Raw genomic sequence first — 21645 nt, 5'->3', positions numbered from 1 at the left:
ATGTGGGATAGCCTAAGAGTGAGACAATGTTGTGTTTGCCAAGGGTGTTACATAACAATTGGTAGAAACAACTCTTCCCTGAAAGAGTGGTTTGCTAGTACAACAACTACATCATCATCATCATCATCATCATCGTACTCAGTATATCCCACCAATAGCAAAGCTATAGTAGGGTCTGAGGAGGGTAAGATGTAGACAGCCTTACCTCTACCCCATAAGGATAGAGAGGCTGCTTCCGGTGAGACCCCCGGCTCGATAGTAGTTTTGCATCAAGCCTTGGACATAAGGCACATAGCACTCAATCATCGGGACACCGGCTGATCGGTGCATGTACCCTTGTCTTTCGGCTATCAACGCCACTACATGATGCCTGATTAACCGTCCGTCACTTTTAACGTTATTTTCACGAGATTAGTAAAATAACGTCAAAATTAGTGCAATTTCACTTTTGCCCACCCGAGGGTTCACACATATATACATCATATGTGCGCACCGCAAGCAGGGCTAAAAGGCACATACAAGCAGTAAGTGTGGTCTCAAGTGAACTTGATGCTAACTCCTAAAATGTAAATAAAACGTAACCGCCAACTGACAAAGAAAGAAGTTTCACCACTTCACCTACGATGTTACCCGGGATAATCTCCGATTTAAACAAGGTTCAATGTTACTGGATTTTTAAGTTTGAAATTTGAATGCTTGCAATTTGAACAAGATATGGCTTCACTTCAAAACTTGTGAACACGCGATTAGGTTTCGAAAATAAGAGGCTACGGATAAATGTAAAAAGATTTCCTAATAGCAACCAAGTTTTATAAATTGTACATCTAGTAAAAGATACACAAAATAATTTGATTTTCCAATTCGATCATAGCCACATTATTGTACCCTCAAATCCGAACATTAGCTTTAACTGCATAACTCTTTATCAAAGTTTTTAGGAACATCACCGTAAAATTTTATATGCTGGTGCCATGCGTAACAGTTGGTAGATGTAGCTATTCCTCCAAATAAGAGTTTTCAGTACAACAGCTACGGATCTCAATACTCGCCTTGGATAAACATTTAACGCAATCCTCCTTCGATATATCAGGAGTACACTGAACAGCCACATACAACGCGTTTTCTTCCCCGTCATATATTTCAGTTTCTGTCACAAATCTCTTTAGAGCATCACCTCCTTCACCTGCTTTCACCTTTAACTTACTTGTTAAACTATCCATTGTCTTAACTAGGTCAACAGCTTTTACAAAAGTTGTGTCTAGGTCACGATACCAAGCCCAATCATCGAGCACTGATAACGTTTCGCGGTTTGTAGAGTAACGCACCATACAAGTATGAAACGAGTAGAAGTCCCACACTACAGCTTCATTTTGTTTTGGGCACTTCTTCTTAAGATACTTGACTACGTTCCTTAAACAACACTCGCAAATTCCCTTTGAGACGGGGTTGCAAAAATAGCTAGCGCTAATTTTCTCATCAGGTTTGTCGCCCACTTCAGTATGCTGAAAAACATAGTTGCTAGAATTATTAAGTAATGTGAAAGAGTTTGTCCAATGCGGTATCTCGATGTTTCTGAAGAGTTTCGCTTTTGAAATCACCACCTCTGCATACATGCCTGTCTTCCATGAATGACTGAGCCATGGCAAGATTAACACCATTGGTGATTGCTTGAAGGATGAACAAAGTTAAAATTATGGATTTGCTTTCCATTTTTGTAAAGTAATTTACGATAGTTTATAGTAAATTATCTTCTTGTTAACCAATATTTATAGGTGTAAACGGTAACTTGTTTTAATTGTTGATTGTTTTTTATAAAAAAAAACGTGTTGTACATTAATATAGACGTTTGAGTTTGATACAATTCTAATGTATGTTAGGTTTAAAATGCATGTTTGGTACAAAACCTTACATATTCTCAAGTTCGATCAACTTTTTTTGCTTTTACTTTCCTTGACGTTTCATGCTTTGCTAATGTTTTGTTTTTCCATAAATCGCTTTTCTATAGATGAACTATTTTGAATTATATTTTTTTTAAATGACGACTTTCTTGTATTAGAATTATCATATTTAGAAAGAGCTGAGATCAATTCTTACTACAAAGACCACGAATCATATCATTTCTTAAGATACAATGGATTGGCCAAGGACTTAGTCATTTATAAATTATCCAATTTGGTTCGTTCTTCACCGGTATCACGCCGTACTCGTTCTTGACCGGTATCACACATAACACTCCGAATCGCTCGGGTAACTCCACACCTATCGCAAGTGATTTGAACTTTCACTCGATCAGACTCGTTCCGACCGATTATTTTTCCTGTGGTTGACTAGCATAACCCAATCGTTTTGAGCCTTCGCAACTCTACTCGAACAAACCCATCACATATTCAATTTGAGTTATTGAATCCGTCACAAGTTCGTCTTCTCTCCGATGGTGATTCAATAGGCCTCCTCCAATCGTATGCGCTCGGATACCAATTGTTGGAATAATTGGATCAAGAAAATACCGTGTTTCAAACACGGTATTTGATAATAACTCCTCACGACACTTTCAATATTATTAAGAATGAAATCACAAATTCCAATTAAACTGAATACTAACTTAAATTAAATTGAAATTAGGCTCAAACGATTAAAAACTTTATTGATTAATCTTAATGATTATACAGTAATACAATAAATGAGAAAGCAAACAATTGTCACTAAAATCAAACTACGTCTCTCCATACCGACTATATACCTCTGCATAGCTAGCACATAATGGCTATAAAAAACACACCAAGAGAATCATTAGTAATTACATAGCGACATCAACTACACTCATCAATGGAAACTTAACCAACGTTTATAACCTCCAGAGCAAACTTGTACATCAGTACTACTAAGCTTCCATTTCCATTAATAAAAAAATAACTGATAACGAACATGAATCTTGCCCGTTAACTTTATGCTAACTTTAGCATTATTTAAAATAAATGTATATCGTTACCGTGGATATATCCCCGTTATTGACGATTCATCTTTTGAGCTAAAATCACCAGACTTAATAGTGGAAAAATATGATGAGTGTGATCTTTTAGAAAAATAATGTGGAGGTTTGTTTGGTGATGAAAGAGGGATGGAGTAATTGTTAAGCATGTTAAAAATAGAAGCCATGGTAGGTCTTGCATCCACATCTTCTTGCACACATAGCAACGCAATGTTGATGCATCTCATCACTTCATCTTTACAACAAGTTTCAACCATTGTTTGATCTACAAGGTCCATTTTCGTTCCATCATTCCAGTTTCTCCAAGCCTTAAAGGGAGGTAATCAAACATATCAATATATTTACTATATAATATAGTAAGCAATTGTGATGTTTTGTATCAAGACATGGAATTATTGCGAGATCAATACTACTTACATAATGCGGAAGATCATCAAGATCATCTTGATGTAAAAAGCTTGAACTTTTCTTCCCCGTGATGATCTCAAGAACGACTCCAAAAGCAAACACATCCGACTTTATAGAAAATTGTCCATGCACTGCATACTCAGGTGACATGTAACCGCTGCATGCATTCACATTATAATAAAATTACTTGCACTAAATTAGACCTTTAACGGTAGAATCAAGAACATACATCCTAAAACAACTTGCACTAAAACAAGAGGGGGGGGGGGGCTTACTAGGTTCCTACAATTCGGTTCGTGTTGCCTTGAGTTTGATCCGCTCCAACAATCCTTGCTAGACCAAAATCAGAGATCTTAGCATTCATATCCCCATCTAACAGGATGTTGCTTGCTTTTAGATCATGATGGATGATTCTTAGTCGTGAATCTTGATGTAGATAAAGCATTCCTTTAGTAATCCCTTCTATGATTCTATATCATGTTGGCCAATCTAAGTTCTCATGCATGTTTGGGTCTACACTTGAAAAACCACACTAGATTGAGAAACATAATTAATGCATATGATTTGAATATTGTTGTGTATTGACATATGTTTACCAAAGAGAAAGTAATCGAGACTTTTGTTGGATACGTATTCATAAATAAGTAACTTTTCATCATCTTCAAGGCAAAACCCCAAAAGCCTCACAAGATTTCGATGTTGAAGCTTTGCCATCAAGATAACTTCGTTTACAAACTCTCGTGAACCTTGTCCGGATGATTTTGATAGTCTCTTAATAGCCACTTCTGTCCCATTGGAAAGAAAACCCTTCAAAAGCAGTAATATCGGTTAATTAAGGCTTTGAATAAAGAAGATAAACTTTACTTTTCTTATGGATATATAAGAAGAGGACGGGGCACCTATATGGGTAAGGTTTATGACTTCAAAACCGTATGGCAATACCGGCCATCCTTCGTGGATATGGTGCATAACTTCATTTTATGGCAACAGTTTTCACATAAAATTGATATTTTTTGTCCGTTATTGTAGGTTGGAGAATTAAAATAAATTGATAAATAATTTATTACATATTATTATAACACATATATATAACCATTCACACTTTTTATTCACTCAAACCTTCTACAATTTTTATTCACTCAAACATTCAGTATTTTTATTCACTCAAGTCCTCAATAGCTAATTTCTCAAACGATAATCTCAGGATATTTTCATACCGTCAAACGATTCCGATAACAATATTTTTTGTAACATCCCGAAATTTCTAAAGTAATATTTAAATATTATTTTGTCGGGTGAAATAAACGAGTTAGTGGAACGATAATAATAATAATAATAATAATAATAATAATAATAATAATAATAGTAAAATACGAAAGACTAAGTAGGATAATTAGATGGGATTACTTATTGACCAAAAAGGAAATATGGGCCTTAGGTCCATGGGCTTAAGGAAGTATAAATACCCCCTTAAATCCTAATTCTTTCCATTCCATCCATCTTATCCATCCTAATCTCTACACACTCAAAAACACACACATACTTCCTACACCATATACGGCCGCGAGCTAAGGAGCAATCCGAGACCAAACCGAGCCTATAACTTAATAGATCTTGAGCGTGCAAGCAAGATACAAGATTATAGTTCATCACCAAGCTAACCGTAACCTTAAAAACACGTAAAGGTATGTCCTTTATCCTTAAAGTTTCTATTTTTATGAACGGTTATCCGTGAAACTCGAACCTAGCAAAGATCGGGTATAAACGAGTATTAAAGTAGCAAACTTGATGTTAGAACGAACCTAGTGAGTCCATAAAAGCGTACGGTTCGTTCAAAGAAAACCTTAGATCTAGTATTGAACGTTTTTGAGTTTAAAGGTCCAAACTTTGTGCGTTTTCGGGCCGAATCTTATCAAATAATGATCATGGGAATGTTCACGGGATTTATTAACATCATATCGAAGGGTTACGGGTGGGACAGAGATGTTTATGGGGATAAAATCAGAACCCGTCGCTGCTGTAGATAAGTTCGCACCCATATAAGTTCGCCCTATACAAGTTCGCCTGGTGATAAGTTCGTTTAATGTTAACTTCGCTTAATGTTAAGTTCGCTTAATAACTAAGTTCGCTTAATGATTAAGTTCGCTTAATGATTAAGTTCGCTTAATGTTAAGTCCGCTTAATGTTAAGTTCGCTTAATGTTAAGTCCGCTTAAAACGCTAAGTAAAAGTAATCCAGTACTAGACCACGAATCGGGCTAACGAATGAGTAGGTGAATAGAATAATAACTTAAAATCCTAATGGAAAATGTGTTAAGGCAGTTAATAAAAATAAAATTTTTCCAAGCTGACCTGGCAGCTTAACCCCAGCCAGGGGCTCTGCCCCTTGGACCCCGCTAGGGGCTGCCTCCTCTAGAACCCCGCTGCTAGGGGCGTTGCCCCCGGACCCCGTTCGTTGTGGGTTATATTAAGATAGAAATACGATACAAGTAGTAATAGTTAATTGATACGTGTAATTGTTATACAGTTAGTCGTGCACAGCTCAAGAAAGGAATAACTATAGACGGTGAATGTAATCGCATTAGGTGAGTTTCTAGCCTCATTTTCCTTGTTATGTTTTCGGGGCTGTGTGCATACTCGATGTGAAGTGTGAATACACTTACCTTGAGTGGTAAGTGTATGCTATAGATGTTATACGAAGTAGCTATTATGTAATGCTTGTCGGTGCGTGAACGATCTTCGGATATTACACGTATCGCCAAGGATAGTGATTGTCAAGTGGTTATTAGTGTGTGTAAATGTTATGATGTAACTTGGTTATTATGTAAATGGTGTAATGATATGAAGTGTGTTGTAGACAAGTAAGATAGAGCGTGTTAGAAGTGGCAAGAGTCTAGTAAGTGTGTTAGTGGCATGACGATAATACGTGGTAGGGTAAGCCTATACGTGACTTCGTTATTAAAATGGCAAAGTGGCATAACGTTATACGTTATTAAAGTGACAAAGTGGCAAAGTGGTAGGGGTAAATAAGAGATTAAGTGGTAAGGTGAGCAGGTTAGATAGTGGACTACGTGTCTTCGGATACGTATATGATGCATGTAGTGGTTGTATGATAAGTTGTTTGATTAACTAGAACTCACTCAGCGTAGCTGACTTTTAGTATGCACGCAGGTGAGTAGACTGAGGAGCTAGCATGAGGATGGCACATGGCATGGATTGAACGCCTGACATCTGAAGAAAGAAGAAAATATGTTTTAAATATAATGTTTTGGGTTTTGGTATCAAAGAAAAGATTTAATGTTTTATAACAAATGATTGATGTTTTATATTCCGCGAAAGGTTTTAATAAACTCTGATTTGTAGAACTGTGTTTATGAGTAAATCCGACACTAAAGTAGGGCTACCGGGAACGGGACCTTACATTTTTTTTCAAACGATAGTAGCAAACGAGAACTTGCGGAAAAATATAATTGGTCGAATGATCATTTACTTTAAACTTTCGTATTTTAATTTGTTGTTTTGAATTATCATATTTTATTTTTCTGGTTTTCAATTAATGATTTTAATTTTGATGAAAATTTTAATTTAAGTGTTTAGTTTATTTTAAATTTTTTTAAAAAAATTATATGGTACTTGTGAGTAGTTTCTGTTAGTGATTTTGTGCAGCGTGGGGACTTGAGAACAAAATGAGGTGCCATTACAGAATTAGCCGATGCATGGGTAATACACATGAGCGCCACTTAGCCCTTATACATAGCAGTTTCTAGATATATTTACTGAAAATGAGTAACATAATGCACAAGAATGATCAACTTCATACCTTATAAACAGGACCAAACCCTCCTTCACCAATCTTGTTTTCAATAAAAAAATTCTTTGTAGCTGCCACAATGGTTTCCAGATCAAACTGTAATGATCCTCCGGTACCCAGTCCCATTTCCATTTCCATTTCAACTGCGCAAGACGAACAAGATTCTTAAGCAACATTTATGCACTCATAAGTGTTGGGTTTGTGGAGTCTTGACCCGGTTATTTAAAGATGGAAGATATATATGAGGTTTTTTTTGACCGGCCCTATATTTATTAATACGACCCATTTTAATTTTCTTGTTTCTCTAAGCTAGGAACCGTAATGTCTCTCCATTTAATGTCTTCCTGTACTTGTAATTTCTCATCCGACCAGTGTAACTAGACAATAAAACCATAATAGATTCCTACTTGCAGTCGGTAGAGTTTGGTCAACTTGACCGAACCACGTAAGATACTTATGTCTCATGTTTGTTTAATTTTCTACAGTTTGATTTTGTGTGTTTTTGCTTAACCGAGATCCTAACACCAAGTATTCGTTTCGCATTGTATTATGATGTAATTAGTCGCATGTACACAAATACAAAAGTTTTCATTTATTTCCTACACTTAATTATCTTTCATACCTGACCCACTTTGTGCAAAATGATCACAACTTTCACTGATCATCTTAAGAGACGAAGGAGTCTGATCATGAGTAGCTCTTTTCTTTAGCCAAGACTTGATAACTAGACGCCATAAGCCTACGCTGATCAACACTAGCCCGATTGAAACACTTGCAACAAAAATGATCACTTTAATTGTTTTTGATGGTTTTCGTTTTCCGCCTGCATACATGAGCAACGTTACTTGTCAACAAACTAGCGTACCTTGCTTAGAAACGTTTATTGGCACACTACAACAAATAATATCATATACGTCAACCCTATGCGATGACATCTAGTCACATGCCCATACGTAGATATCTTCGTCACAAAAAGTGTTGTCGCTATGGGTGACCTATAGACGACATGTCATCGCTATTGAGTCATCCCAATAGATTCTTTTCCTAATTGAAAATAAATTTTTGAATAAAATAATTTTAATCTTACAGTGACAATTGTCGTCGCTATGTTGGCCCAATAGACTTTTCCTAAATAAAAACAGGCAATCCCCAAATGGTACGTCATTTTTTCACCAAACCTATTCTATAGCGACGTGATGTCGTCGGTAAAGATAGAAAAAGTTCAAACACCCTATTGCGACGAGCCGAAACATGCGTCACGGGAACCTGGAGCCCAATGTATCCGTCGACATCTTGTCGCCTATAAAAGTTCGACGAGTCGCCAAGTTTTCTTGTGGCATTTGTACAAAAAAAGGGCATTTTATGGTTTCGAATGTGTTTTCAATTTTGTTAAGTCAAAAGATTAGGAGCCTAAAAGTATGGTTTCCAATATTTTACTATATTGTGTTAATTCACAAAACCATATACCAAATCCAAGCACTAGCTTTAGGCGACCCAAAAGTCAAAGCTCCATTTTTGAAAAAAAATATATATTAGATGATATATTATTTTTTAGGTCTAGCAAATCAATATTTTTGGGTTATGCATTGGATTTTTCAATATTTTGATAAGTTTTATTTAGATATATTTTTACACATAGTATAACTTAAAAAAAAATTAACTTTGCAAACTATAAGTTCTTTTAATTAATTATTTCTAGTTTTAAATCCGAATAAAGAAGAATGATTTTTATCAAATAGTTTTAGAAAAAGTTCTCAACATTTTATTTAGCTTTAAGCTTCAAAAATATTGAACCAACCAATAACTAATAATTTTACTCAAGTTATCTTTGGCTTTAACATATTCAAAGTCTTCACAAGATTAAATAATAGTCAAATGCATAAAGTGATTAGTGATATAAATAATTAAATAAACAAACCATCATGTGAGTATTTCTGAGTTCTGACTAGTTTTTATCTTCAAACTTCATCCCTCTTTTTCAAATTTATATTGATCAATATATACTTTGACTATAAACATTCTCCGATGTTAACCTTTTATTGGTTATAAAGTTTGATACTTAAATTTGTTTTATTACTATTATACTTTATAATGTATTCGATCTTTAGCTTTATAATTATTTATCATGTCATCTGATATATTATCATACATGATAGTTTGCTAATATTTAATATCATATAAATAAGTTTTAGTAAAAAAAATCATGTTTATTATCTTTACAGATTTGAGTTTAGTCAAAAGATGTATAGTACATCTTTAACTAAATAAACATAAATTATTTTACTGTATCACTAAGAGCTAGCATCCACAATATTATCATGTTAAACTAGAAACATCCTTCAAAAACACTCATTAGTTTAGCTACACTTTTTATCTCTCATTAAAATAATATAATCTGATATACATATATACATATACGTACATGTTTGTCAGAAAGCATGTGAGGTGAGTGGGGTGCACAACCTTGAGGTCCGTTGCAGATTTGGAATTGTTGGGTTTCTTATTATAGATGCTCTTAAATTAATTAATAAAAATTAATTTTACTTGATCCATTTTCACGTTACTCATTTTTACCCTAGATTCGTCACTGATAAACAAGTTGCCAATTTCTTGATATCTTTAATAAAATCGAAAGATGTGAAAACAAAGTTGTTGATCAATTAATCATAAACCGTACCTGGAATACCCGGAGATGATGTTGGAGACATCGAACCAGCGGGTAGTGAGATTGCCGGAGGATCATTATAAAACGACACATTCGAATACCGAAGTTGACAACTCCTAAAAAACACAGCCACATTAACGTCCCCATCACAGCAATCCTGAGCTTCCTTAAACACAACCGACAAGCAAGAAATGCACTCAGAAGAAGTCATATCCGGAGAACATTGCATCATTGCATAAATCTTCGACGAATCCTGTCCGAAAACAACATCTCCCGTCGCAAACTTACGTAGCGAGTTTCCACTAGCAGCTTCCTCACGTAACCTAGTAGTTAAACTTCTTAACGCAGGCCCAAAAGCGTCAACATTCGTTGCGTTTACACGACTCAATTGTTTAGCGTCGGGCCCGTTATAATAAGTTGAGGTATCATAAGTACGATTTGAATAGAGTAACGAACAATTCGAGTTCCATATTATGGCTTCTATTATGTTGGGACAGTTTTGTTGAAGCTGGACAACTGACTTACCAATACAATCTTTACATGTTTCCAAATCTACGTCACCGCGGCAGCTTCTTTACATGTTTCCAAATCTACGTCACCGCGGCACAAAGCAGCCGCGGTGACATTGTTTTGGGATTCTCCTACGGAGGTTTTATTAAACCCGTAGTGAGTTGTAACCGCGGTGGAGACCGAGGCAAGGGCGGTTTGGATATTAGTTTGGTAGATGGAATCTATAGTGGTTTTTGGGCAACGGAAAATAGGGAAGTTGTTTGTTTGGGCAGTGGTGAAATAAAGAAGTTGAAATAGAATTATTATAAGATGAGTTTGGGTTAAGAAACATGAATCCATTGTTGAATGAAGAGGAAAACCTAACCTTAATGAGCATGAAGCATTTGGATTTGATCTCTCTCTCTAGCCAGGGTGTGTTCATACTCATACTCATTTTCTTTGTTCATATGTGCTTTTGGTTCCTTTACATATTATATGTTATTATGTCCAATATATCTGCTTGACGGTAAAGTAATATACATAAAAGAATCTTAAGTTTAATAAGTGGAAAATGTGACTTTTATATGTGTGCAATTGTCAATTTGATTTCTTTCCGCACTCAATTTAATATACAACACACAAAACATGTTGTTTTTACTTTAATTTTTTTATTATTATTCTTTTTATTATGTTATTACCATTTACCAACTCTTTTTAAGTCATATATAAAATCATATCATTTCATAACTTAAAATGTCCTTTATTTTCTTATTAAAACCATAAACAAATAATAATAGTAATAAACTAAGTGTAGTCGGTCTTATAGTCCATCGAAATGAGGTGATGGTTAAGGCTTGAGATTTTAAGATCTCGTAATTAAAACGTGGCTCGATGGGGTTTTCCACATTGGTGGCTTTCTTTCTTAATATGTTTTTGTATGATCAGACTTGAGTGTTAAAATCAACATGGACAATTAACATATCGTTTCAAGTAAACTCACTCATATATTAGAGGTAGTTCAAAACATTATTATTATATATATAAAAGAGAAGTTTGGTGCCGCTAACCAATTGGCGACACCAAACTTGTCCATACCATTTTGATTTTCTTTTTAATATTGGTAGCGTAGCGAACGTAACGAAAACCGACATAACGTCAATTTTTGTTTATGTAACGGAAACAGACTGAATCCGTGTAAATTTACTGCATCAACGTCTGGAACTGACAATGCTAGGATTTTTATTCCATTTGTTATTTTTTCTTTTAGTTCCAATACCATAACGAACGTAAAGAAAACCGACCGGATGCCAATTTTCTTTTTTATTTTTTGTTTTAGTTCTGGTACAGTATCGAAAAAGAAAGAAACCGACCACTAGCATAAAGCCACTGCCTATTTTTTCGTTCAGTACCACCGTAACGAAAACCAACCAACTGTCATTTTTGTATTAGTTCTGGTATGGTAAGAAACCGACTGAATTCACGTCGACTTATAATAATCTCAATGCTCGAGACCGACAACGCTTGAGTTTTAACACCATACATATTTTACCGACCTGCCCAGCGCAACGCGACGAGTAAATTTCAAGTTGTTCATAAAAAAGTAAGACATATATGTTAAGTCCCACCTTGGTTAAAGTGGCAAGGCACAAGCTTCCGTCTTTCCCTGCTTTCTTTTTATTATTTTACACATCCATATGCATATACCAGCTGTAAAAATTGTATTCAATTTGTTATTTTATACATATACTTGTTTTATATGTATATATTGAGACGCATGCAATCTGCCAAACAGCTAGATGCATTATTTTAGACTCTATAACAGTTGTACCATTCCTGTTAAGTTGATTACAAGCATGTTCTACACCTATTAGGAAAATAATTTTCCTACAAGCGTTTTACCGACAAACGTATATTGTTGGAAGTTGGTCGCTAGACGTTTTCGACAGAATTTTTGTCGGAAATTTGGTTGTTTGTGAAAATTAATTTTGAATTGAAAGTTTACATCGCAAATTAGAATAATGAACCGTCCAAGAGTTGCCATATTCACATATATAGGTAACCATTGCGTCATAAGGCGGGGTGCTGATTATTCGAACCGGACTAAAAGAACCCCGAGGGATCCAAGTTCGAATAAAGGATTTGAATTGGGGTTTCAAATAATCAGTTATGGTGAATGGCCTTCTTCAACAAACTCTTTATTGAATCCATTCTTCAATCTTGATTGATCGGTTGAAGTTGGCCACTTTAATTCATTCGAACACCCAAAAAACAAATAAAAACATATCTAAAAATACTACCTTAAATTTAACTGTAAATAACAATTAAAAACTGTATTACTTAATCTTCCTTATTACACAATAATACAATAAACAAGAAAAAATATCGTCGCTATAATCGAACTGCATGTCTCTCCATACCGATTATATACATCTGTTTAACAAACCAACAGAATCGTTAGTAACAACATAGCACCATCAACTATACTCGTTCAGTGACAACTTTCAACTCAGCAGTACTACTAACTAAGCTTCCATTTCCATCAATAGAATAATAAACATGAATTTTGCCCGTTGGCTTTATGCTAACTTTAGCACTATATACAATCTTAACCATGCATATTATTACCGTGGATGAACCCCAGTGATCGAAGATTCTTCTTTTGAGTTAAAAAAATCAGACTTAATAGTGGAAAAATATGTTGAGTTTTTTTTAATATAATGTGGAGGTTTTTTTGGTGATGAGAGAGGGATGGAGTAATTGTTGAGCATGTTTAAAATAGAAGCCATAGAAGGTCTATCATCCAAATCTTCTTGCACACATAGCAACGCAATGTTGATGCATCTCATCACTTCATCTTTACTACAAGTTTCAACCATTGTTTGATCTACAAGTTCCATTTTTGTTCCATCATTCCAGTTTCTCCAAGCCTTCAAGGGAGATAATCAAACATATCAATATATTTACTATATAAGACATGGAATTACTGTAAGATCAATACTACTTACAAAATGCGGAAGATCGTCAAGATCATCTTGATGTAAAAAGCTTGAACTTTTCTTCCCGGTGATGATCTCAAGAACGACAACTCCGAAAGCAAACACGTCCGACTTTACAGAAAAATGTCCATGCACTGCATACTCAGGTGACATGTAACCACCGCACTCATTTACATTATAATATATTTACTTGCACTAAATTTGACCTTGAAAGGTAGTGGATTTAGGTTTTTTAAATCTTGAACAGACAGCCTAATAACTTTATTTAAGAGAATACACTATATATGAAGTTTTCTTATTAAATTGTAAAACTTGTGCAAATTAAGTCTGTCAAACCATTTAAGTTCGAACTAAGAACGCATTTGGTTGGAAAAATCTCGGTGTTGAAAACTTACTATGTTCCTACAATTCGATTGGTGTTGCCTTGAATTTGATCCGCTCCAACAATCCTTGCTAGACCAAAATCAGAAATCTTAGCGTTCATATCAAAATCTAACAAGATATTGCTAGCTTTAAGATCACGATGGATGATTCTTAGCCGTGAATCTTGATGCAAATAGAGCATTCCTTTAGTAATCCCTTCTATGATACTATATCGTTTTGGCCAATCTAAGTGCTCATGCATGTTTGGGTCTACACTTAAATAACCACACCAGATTCAGTAACAAGCTAACCCATATTATGATTTGAATGTTTTGTATTGACATATATATACCAAAGAGAAAGTAATCGAGACTTTTGTTGGATACGTATTCATAAATGAGTAACTTTTCATCATCTTCAAGGAAAAATCCTAGAAGCCTCACAAGATTTCGATGTTGAAGCTTTGCCATCAAGATGACTTCGTTTACAAACTCTCGTGAACCTTGTCCAGATGTTTTTGATAGTCTCTTTACCGCCACTTCCGTCCCATTGGATAGAACACCCTTCAAAAGCAATTAATATTGGTTAATTAAGGCTTTGAATAAAGAAGATAAAGTTTACTTTTCTTTTGGATATATTATACATAGCAGTTGCTAGTAACTGAATCACACACTGCTATTTAGATAAAATGGGTAACGTAATGCATAAGAATGATCATCTTCATACCTTATAAACAGGACCAAACCCTCCTTCGCCAATCTTGTTTTCAATAAAGAAATTCTTTGTGGCTCCTATAATGGTGCCCAAATCAAATTTTAATGATCCTCCTGTACCCAATTCCATTTGCATTTCAACTGCACAAGAACGCGATTCTTTAGCAACATTTATGAACTAACCAAGTATACGTTTGGCATTTTATTATACTCAAAATAGTACAAAAGTTTTCAATTAATTCCTACTTTGGTATCTTTTACATTTAGTATCATACCTGACCCATTTTGTGTAAAATGATCACAACTATCACTGATCATCATAAGAGTCGAATTAGCCGAACTCTGATGATAAGTGTCTCTATTCTTTAGCCTTGATTTGATAACTAGACACCATAAGCCTATGCTGATCAACACCAGCCCTATCGAAACACTTGCAACAATAATTATCACTTTCATTATTTTCGACGGGTTTCGTTTTCCACCTGCACGCGTGAAAAACATTACTTAACAACAAATGAATGTTCATGTTGGTAATCAAGTATTTATGATTATCAATTCGTCCAAAACAACAGAAACAAAAATAGTGATGTAGCCCACCCAACCGGAACAAGAGGTTCCTAACTATCAAAGATGTGATATACCTCAATATATTAGATGGGGTTAAGTAATTTGCAATAATATCATCAAGAATTGAATGTAGGTTTTGATAATTCACAAGTATGCTTATTGATAAATTAGTAGAATACATTCCTATTGAAGGGATGTCTACTTTACGACCAGCTGATATTCTTGTGTTCGGGTGGGCAGGGGCGAAACACACCTGTGTGGATCTTACAGGAGTGTCTCCTCTTGTTGGGCTCAGGGACCGTGGATTTATTGTGGGTCAGGCTGCGTTGAAGGCTGAATCGGGCAAAGTTGTTAAACACGAGAAAGCTTGTTTAGGTAATCAACATGTCTTTCTACCATTTGCCTTTGATACATTTGGTTTTCTGGCTCCAGAGGCTGTGAAATTTTTGAGTAGGGTTCAGCGCGTCGTACACGGAACCTCTTCAGCTTCTAGGTCCCAAAGCTTCGTTTTTAGCAGGATTGGCTTTGCTGTTCAAAAGGGGGTTGCGGCGCAGCTTGTTGCCCGTTTGCCTGCCACTTTATTGTAATCGTTTTATAGTAAATTATATAAAACTTCGAACCGAAAGTTATCAGGTATTTTGTTATTAGAAATCGTATATTACATGCAAATGATTGAGTTTCAGCAATTCAGCCTATTTGTATTAATCAAAAAGGTGTGAGTGCCTTAATGGCAACACTTCGGTGTGTTATGGTGGTAATTATCAGTACTTAGGTAATACGATTTTATTACTAATTACATATTAACACCTATATAAATTAAATACTTGGCTAAAGTCTTGATTAATCCCAACGTTGGATACAATAAACACATTTAAATGGGAAGTTTTATAGGGTTGTAGTTCAATCAGCTATCTTATATTGAATAATAACATAAACCATACCTGGAATAGCTTGATATGATGTTGGAGACGTCGAATTAGCTGGTAGGGAGATAGCCGGAGGATCATAATAGAACGACACATTTGAATACCGAAGTTGACAACCCCTAAAGAAAACAATGACATCAATGTAGCCGTCGCAGCATTCCTGAGCTTCCTTAAACAAAATGGACAAGCAACTAGTGCAATCAGTAGAAGACATAGCTGGCGAATATTGCATCATAGCGTAAATCTTCTCCGACCCGACCACAACGTCATCTCCTGTCGCAAATTTACGTAGTGAGTTTCCACTAGCAGCTTTCTCCGTTAACCTAGTAATAAGTGAATATATACCATTCATAGGGTTTAATCAAAATCGAAATGGAAGACAAACGGGTTACAAGATGCGCTGCTAGCTTTTTTTAATCGCAAAATAAAGTCGTTTAAAAGTTACATTCATTCATAGAGAGCTTGTGACCAAATTTACCTAGTCATTAAACTTCTCAATGTTGCACCAAAGTTGACGGCGTCCGATGTTGTTACATGGGTCGATGAATTAGCATTTGGCTGATCGAAACTTGTTGTTGTCACATTAGTACGACTGGAATAGAGTAAGGAACAATTTTCGTTCCAAACTACGGCTTCTATCATATTAGTACAGTTTTGTTGAAGCTGGACAACGGTTTTACTAATACAAATTTTGCATGTTTCCAATCCTACGTCACCGCGGCAGATGGCTACTGCCGTGATCTTGTTTTGTCCCTCTCCGACGTATGTTTTGTTGTACCCATAGTGAGTTGTAACTGCGGTGGAGACTAAGGCGAGGGCGGTTTTGATGTTAGTTTGGTAGATGGTGTTTGTTGTGGTTTTCTCACACCGGATAATAGGGAAATTGTATGTTTGGACAGTGGTGAAATAAAGAATTTGAAAGAGAATTATTATAAGAAGAGGTTGTGTTATCAAATTGGATTTCATTGTGGAATGAAGAGGAAAAACTAAATTTCAGGCTATGCGTTGTGGAGAACTGTCAAGGAGCGATAACTAATTAAGCGCCAAGTGGCAGCCCGAATGGGTGTTGTTAAGCAGCTATGGAGGGCGACGGAGGGGTAACATGGTGGATGTAGGTGCCGCCAGGGGTTAATCGGCAACACTCGGTCTAATGATCGACCATGAAGCATATGGATTTGATCTATCTCTCTGGTCAGGGCGTGTTCATACATCATACCCATTTTCTTTTTATTGTCCATATTCATTTGTGCTTTTCCTTCATTTATATATTATATGTTATTATGTCCAATTATTTATAGAATGATGGTATAATAATCTACATAAATGGAATCTTAAGGATAAAAGGTGGAGTAAAGAAGACTTTTTTATATGTGTGAAATTGTCAATTGTCAGACATACCACTGAGTTTTGTGGTGTTATTTATTTCTTTCCACTCGATTTAATATACATCCATCAGCCCTCCCTTGAAACACGTTTTTACATTATTATTATTATTATTATTATTACTACCTGCTCTTTTTTTAAGTCATATATACAATCATATCATATTCTCATAAGTTGGACTAAACATTTTACATAAATCTAACAAAGTGTCCCTTTCTTGGATTAAACCAAGTGTCCATTTATTTTCCTTATAAAATCATAAACAAACACAAAATAATGTTAATAGTAATAAACAGGTAATTAAATCGTATATTAAAGAGTCCCACCTTGGATAAAGTGGCAAGGCACAAGCTTGTCTTTCCCTATTTAATTTCTTTTTATTATCTTACACATATCCAAATACAATATACCAGCTGTAAGAATTGTTTCTATGCGTTATTTTATGCATATAGTTATTATTTTATATGTATATGTTGAGATGCATGGAATCTGTCTAGTTAACAACTAAATGTATTATTCTAGACTGTTGTACAACTCCTGTTACGTTGATTACAAGTATATATGTGCGATCTACATTTATTAGAAAAATAATTATCAATTAGCGTTTTTCGAAGAAACATAATTTGTCAAAAGTTGGTCGCTAGATGTTGTTTCCAACAAAAGTTCAGTCGGAAGTTTGCCTCTCTTTCTTTTCCTAATAATGAAGTACCATGTAGTTTGTTGCTCAATCAGTTACCTACTACTTTATTGTAATAAATTTATATTGTCTGATGAATGAAAGAAATTAACTAAGGATTGAGAAAAAAATTAGATTAATGAACTAGCAAAGAGTTGTACGTCATTCCCACATACATATGTAACCAGTGCGTCATAAATTTACTCAAAAACCTTGAGGGATCCAAATTCGGAAAAAGGAATTTTAATAAGGGTTTTAAATATACGATTACGGTGAACGACCTTTGCCAACAAACTCTTATCAACAACAAAATATTGGTCAACAATTAAATTAGGCTCAGCAGGCCTACTATTAATTATAACCAAGTCCCCCAACCCCTTAATTCTCTCTATGGACTCACCCAACACATAAGGCGCCTATACATCTGAGCCCAACAACAGTCACGTTAGATTCAATGTTTTGTAACATCCCGAAATTTCCAAAATAATATTATATATATTATTTAATTATGAAGGGAAAGTTTACTCGGGTTATCGGGAAATAATTAAATAGAGAAGAAGTTGGTATGGGTCGAACTAGTGTTGGGTAATGGATATGGGTTATGGACTTGGGCTATGAAGGAAAGAGGGAAGGACCATGGGCCTAAGCCCATGATCCATAATTATATAAACCTTAAATCACCAATTATCTTTCATTTCTCATACTCCATACACCACCCAAAACACACACTTAGTTCTCTCTCATTCCACTCTTTCTCTCTCTAGCCGAAACCAAGAAGAAGAAGAAGGATCGATTTCCGACCCGAGGTAATGATAGTATGTTATTGTAGAGATACAAGCCCGTTAGATTTAGTCACGAAACGACGAGCCGACACCGTTAAACCGTTAAAGTCATGAGATCCGGATGGAATCGGGTATAAACCGAACCTAAGATGAGCTTAGGGGTCACCCTAGCTCAGATCTGGATCGAACGGGACGAAAAACGGTGAAAATGGTGGTGAAACAAGCGAGATCTCGCTTTTCCGGCGAGATCTCGTTATTCCGGCAATGGCGGCGCCGAAGATTCTGGTACGAGGTTCAGATATTGTCAGGGAATGTTCTGACCTAACCCTAGTTCGCTAACGGGAAGTTAACGAACTAGAGGTGTTTCGCTAAGAGGTTCTCTAAAGAAAACCTAACGAATTAGACTTACTTCGTGTTCAATTCGTTAAGGGAAGAAGATAACGAATTACCTTTAATTCGTTATAGCCATTCGTTAAAGAAGATAACGAACTAGAAGGGTTCAATTCGTTAAAGAAGGGCCATTCGTCAAGGGTCCCATTCGTTATAGGGTTCAGTTCGCTATAAAGGTCAATTCGTATTAAAGTAACGAATTAGCCTGAGATAGAAGTAACGAATGAGATCCAAATCGTTAAGGGACTGTAACGAACTAGAAGGTTAACCTAATGACAGAAATGGCCCCTGGACTTGGAAAGAATGAGATAATTACGTATTAACCCTTGGACTTTGATAAATTATGAAAGATGTCTTTAAAAGGTTAACAAATAAAGATTAACTAACCGGGTAATGATTTAATGAAGTAAAACCGGCTTAGACACGTAAGACTAATTAAGTAGCAATGAGAATGGCTAGAGTAGTATTTGATATTCAATTATTAAACAGTTAGACGCGCACAGCTCGAGAAGGAATAACCAGTAGTAGAAGAAGTAACCAAATTCATGTGAGTTTCTAGCCCCATTTCCTTGTTATGTTTTCGGGGCTGTGTGCATACTCGATGTGAAATGTGAATATACTTACCTTAAGTGGTAAGTGTATACTATAGATGTTATACGAGGTAGCTATTATATAATGTTTGTCGGTACGTGAACGATCTTCGGATATTGCACGTATCGCCAAGGATAGTGATTGCCAAGTGGTTATTAGTGTGTATGAATGCTATGATGTGACTTGCTTATTATGTAAATAATATGAAGCGTGTTGTAGACAAGTAGAGGTAGAACGTGTTAGAAGTGGCAAGAGTCTAGTAAGAGTGTTAGTGCATGACGATAGTACGTGGTAGGGTAAGCCTATACGTGACTACGTCATTAAAGTGGCAAAGTGGCATAACGTAATACGTTATTAAAATGGAAAAGTGGCAAAGTGGTAGGTGTAAATAAGAGGCTAAGTGGTAAGGTGAGCAGGTTAGATAGTGAACTACGTGTCTTCGGATATGTATATGATGCATGTAGTGGTTGTATGATAAGTTGCTTGTTTAACTAGAACTCACTCAGCGTAGCTGACTTTTAGTATGCACGCAGGTGAGCTGACTATAGCGTTAGCATGAGGACGGCACATGGCTTGGATTGAACGGCTGGCATGCGAAGATATAAGTAAAGATGTTTAAATATAATGTTTTGGGTTTTGGTATCAAAAAAAAGATTTAATGTTTTGTAACAAATTATTGATGTTTTATATTCCGCGAAAAGTTTTAATAAACTCTGATTGGTAGAACTGTGTTTATGAGTAAATCCGACGCTAAAGTAGGTCTACCGGGTTCGGGGCCATACATGTTTATTCTTATTTTGTCCAAACAGTTACCACTATAATTTCAATAGGCCACATGATCATTCCCTCTGGACACACATTAGTACTAATGTAATGTGCTTTCTATTTCTCATCATCCTCTAAACCTTAAAAATATTTTGTTGTTTCTGGCTTGATTACAACAAGTTATCAAGATAAAATCAACAACTTGGATATTCGAAATGGCATGCTATTCAAGATAAATTCAATTCTTGCTTTCAAAAGCAACCAACAAGCTATCACCAATACATCTTGCTTGTATAGCATGACGTCCCTCCAAAGTTTTTAACATAAATGGTACGGTTGGTTAGGATTTAGGAGCTCTTCCACAGTACTGAAATTAATTCAATAATTATTCTTGTTTTATATGCAAGTGGGTTTTCTACAAAAAATAATAATTTAAGACTAGAGTAGAGGAGACTTTTAGTTTTCTCGTTTACTCTATGATGTGGACCTTAGTCCTTGTGCTAATTCATATACCCCATTCAACCTTAGCCATTTGAAATATTTAATTCAACCCTATATTTGTATATTTTAAAAAAAGAACCTCATTTTATATATTTTATAAACTACCCCACTCAACATAGTATCTAACATCATTTTGAACAATGTATATTTTAAAATTTAACATGTTAAAATAAAAAAATATGTAGAAAGTAGAAACCGGCCAGACCAAACATATTTCGGTCGTCATTCTCTCATTTTAGTTTTGTTAGACACAGTGGTTACCATTTGCTTTGAACACCATTTCATCAGTGTTTCAATTGCTGCATATGGACCTGTTCGGTCCCGTTCGTGTTTTGAGTCTTTCTCGCAGCTCTTATTGTCTTGTTATTACTGATGATTACTCACGTTTTACTTGGGAGTTTTTCTTGTCAAATAAGAGTGAAATTGCATAATTTATTAAACGCTTTATGGTGCTTATGGAGAATCAGCTCAACTTAAAGCTGATGGGTATTCGATGTGACAATGGCACGGAATTCAAGAATTCTACACTAAATTACTTTTGTGCCGAAAAGGAGGTGCTTCGACAGTACAATCAGCTCGGAAACCGCAACAAAATGGTGTTGGTAAACGAAGGAACATAACTCTTAATGAG

General features: G+C 35.4%; 2 protein-coding genes and 1 pseudogene across 3 annotated transcripts; all 3 read right to left on the bottom strand.

Moving 5' to 3' along the window:
* Nucleotides 1-995: 995 nt before the first annotated feature.
* Nucleotides 996-1658, bottom strand: LOC143621246 (cysteine-rich repeat secretory protein 1-like). The gene has a single exon (XM_077092740.1). The coding sequence runs from the start codon at nt 1656-1658 to the stop codon at nt 996-998; it is 663 nt and encodes a 220-aa protein (XP_076948855.1).
* A 1220-nt stretch (nt 1659-2878) lies between these two features.
* On the bottom strand, nt 2879-10721 carry LOC143621126 (cysteine-rich receptor-like protein kinase 15; annotated as a pseudogene). Its single transcript, XR_013151458.1, has 8 exons — nt 10480-10721; nt 9885-10441; nt 7830-8030; nt 7217-7350; nt 3994-4204; nt 3673-3910; nt 3407-3554; nt 2879-3297 (listed from the first exon to the last, which is right to left on the bottom strand). The product of XR_013151458.1 is annotated as a cysteine-rich receptor-like protein kinase 15 (transcript).
* A 2261-nt stretch (nt 10722-12982) lies between these two features.
* LOC143621245 (cysteine-rich receptor-like protein kinase 15) lies at nt 12983-16892 on the bottom strand. Its single transcript, XM_077092739.1, has 8 exons — nt 16405-16892; nt 15942-16249; nt 14709-14915; nt 14447-14574; nt 14073-14283; nt 13753-13990; nt 13367-13517; nt 12983-13288 (listed from the first exon to the last, which is right to left on the bottom strand). The coding sequence occupies exons 1-8, from the start codon at nt 16890-16892 to the stop codon at nt 12983-12985; spliced, it is 2037 nt and encodes a 678-aa protein (XP_076948854.1).
* Between the last annotated feature and the right edge of the window lie 4753 nt (nt 16893-21645).

Source organism: Bidens hawaiensis, unplaced genomic scaffold, assembly GCF_021521415.1.
Source record: "Bidens hawaiensis isolate Kalapana, Puna unplaced genomic scaffold, B.hawaiensis_p1.1 tig00002772_1, whole genome shotgun sequence".
In the NCBI taxonomy this organism is placed as follows: domain Eukaryota; kingdom Viridiplantae; phylum Streptophyta; class Magnoliopsida; order Asterales; family Asteraceae; genus Bidens; species Bidens hawaiensis.
Note: the sequence above shows the minus strand (reverse complement) of the source record. Positions and strands in the feature narration are given on the sequence as shown.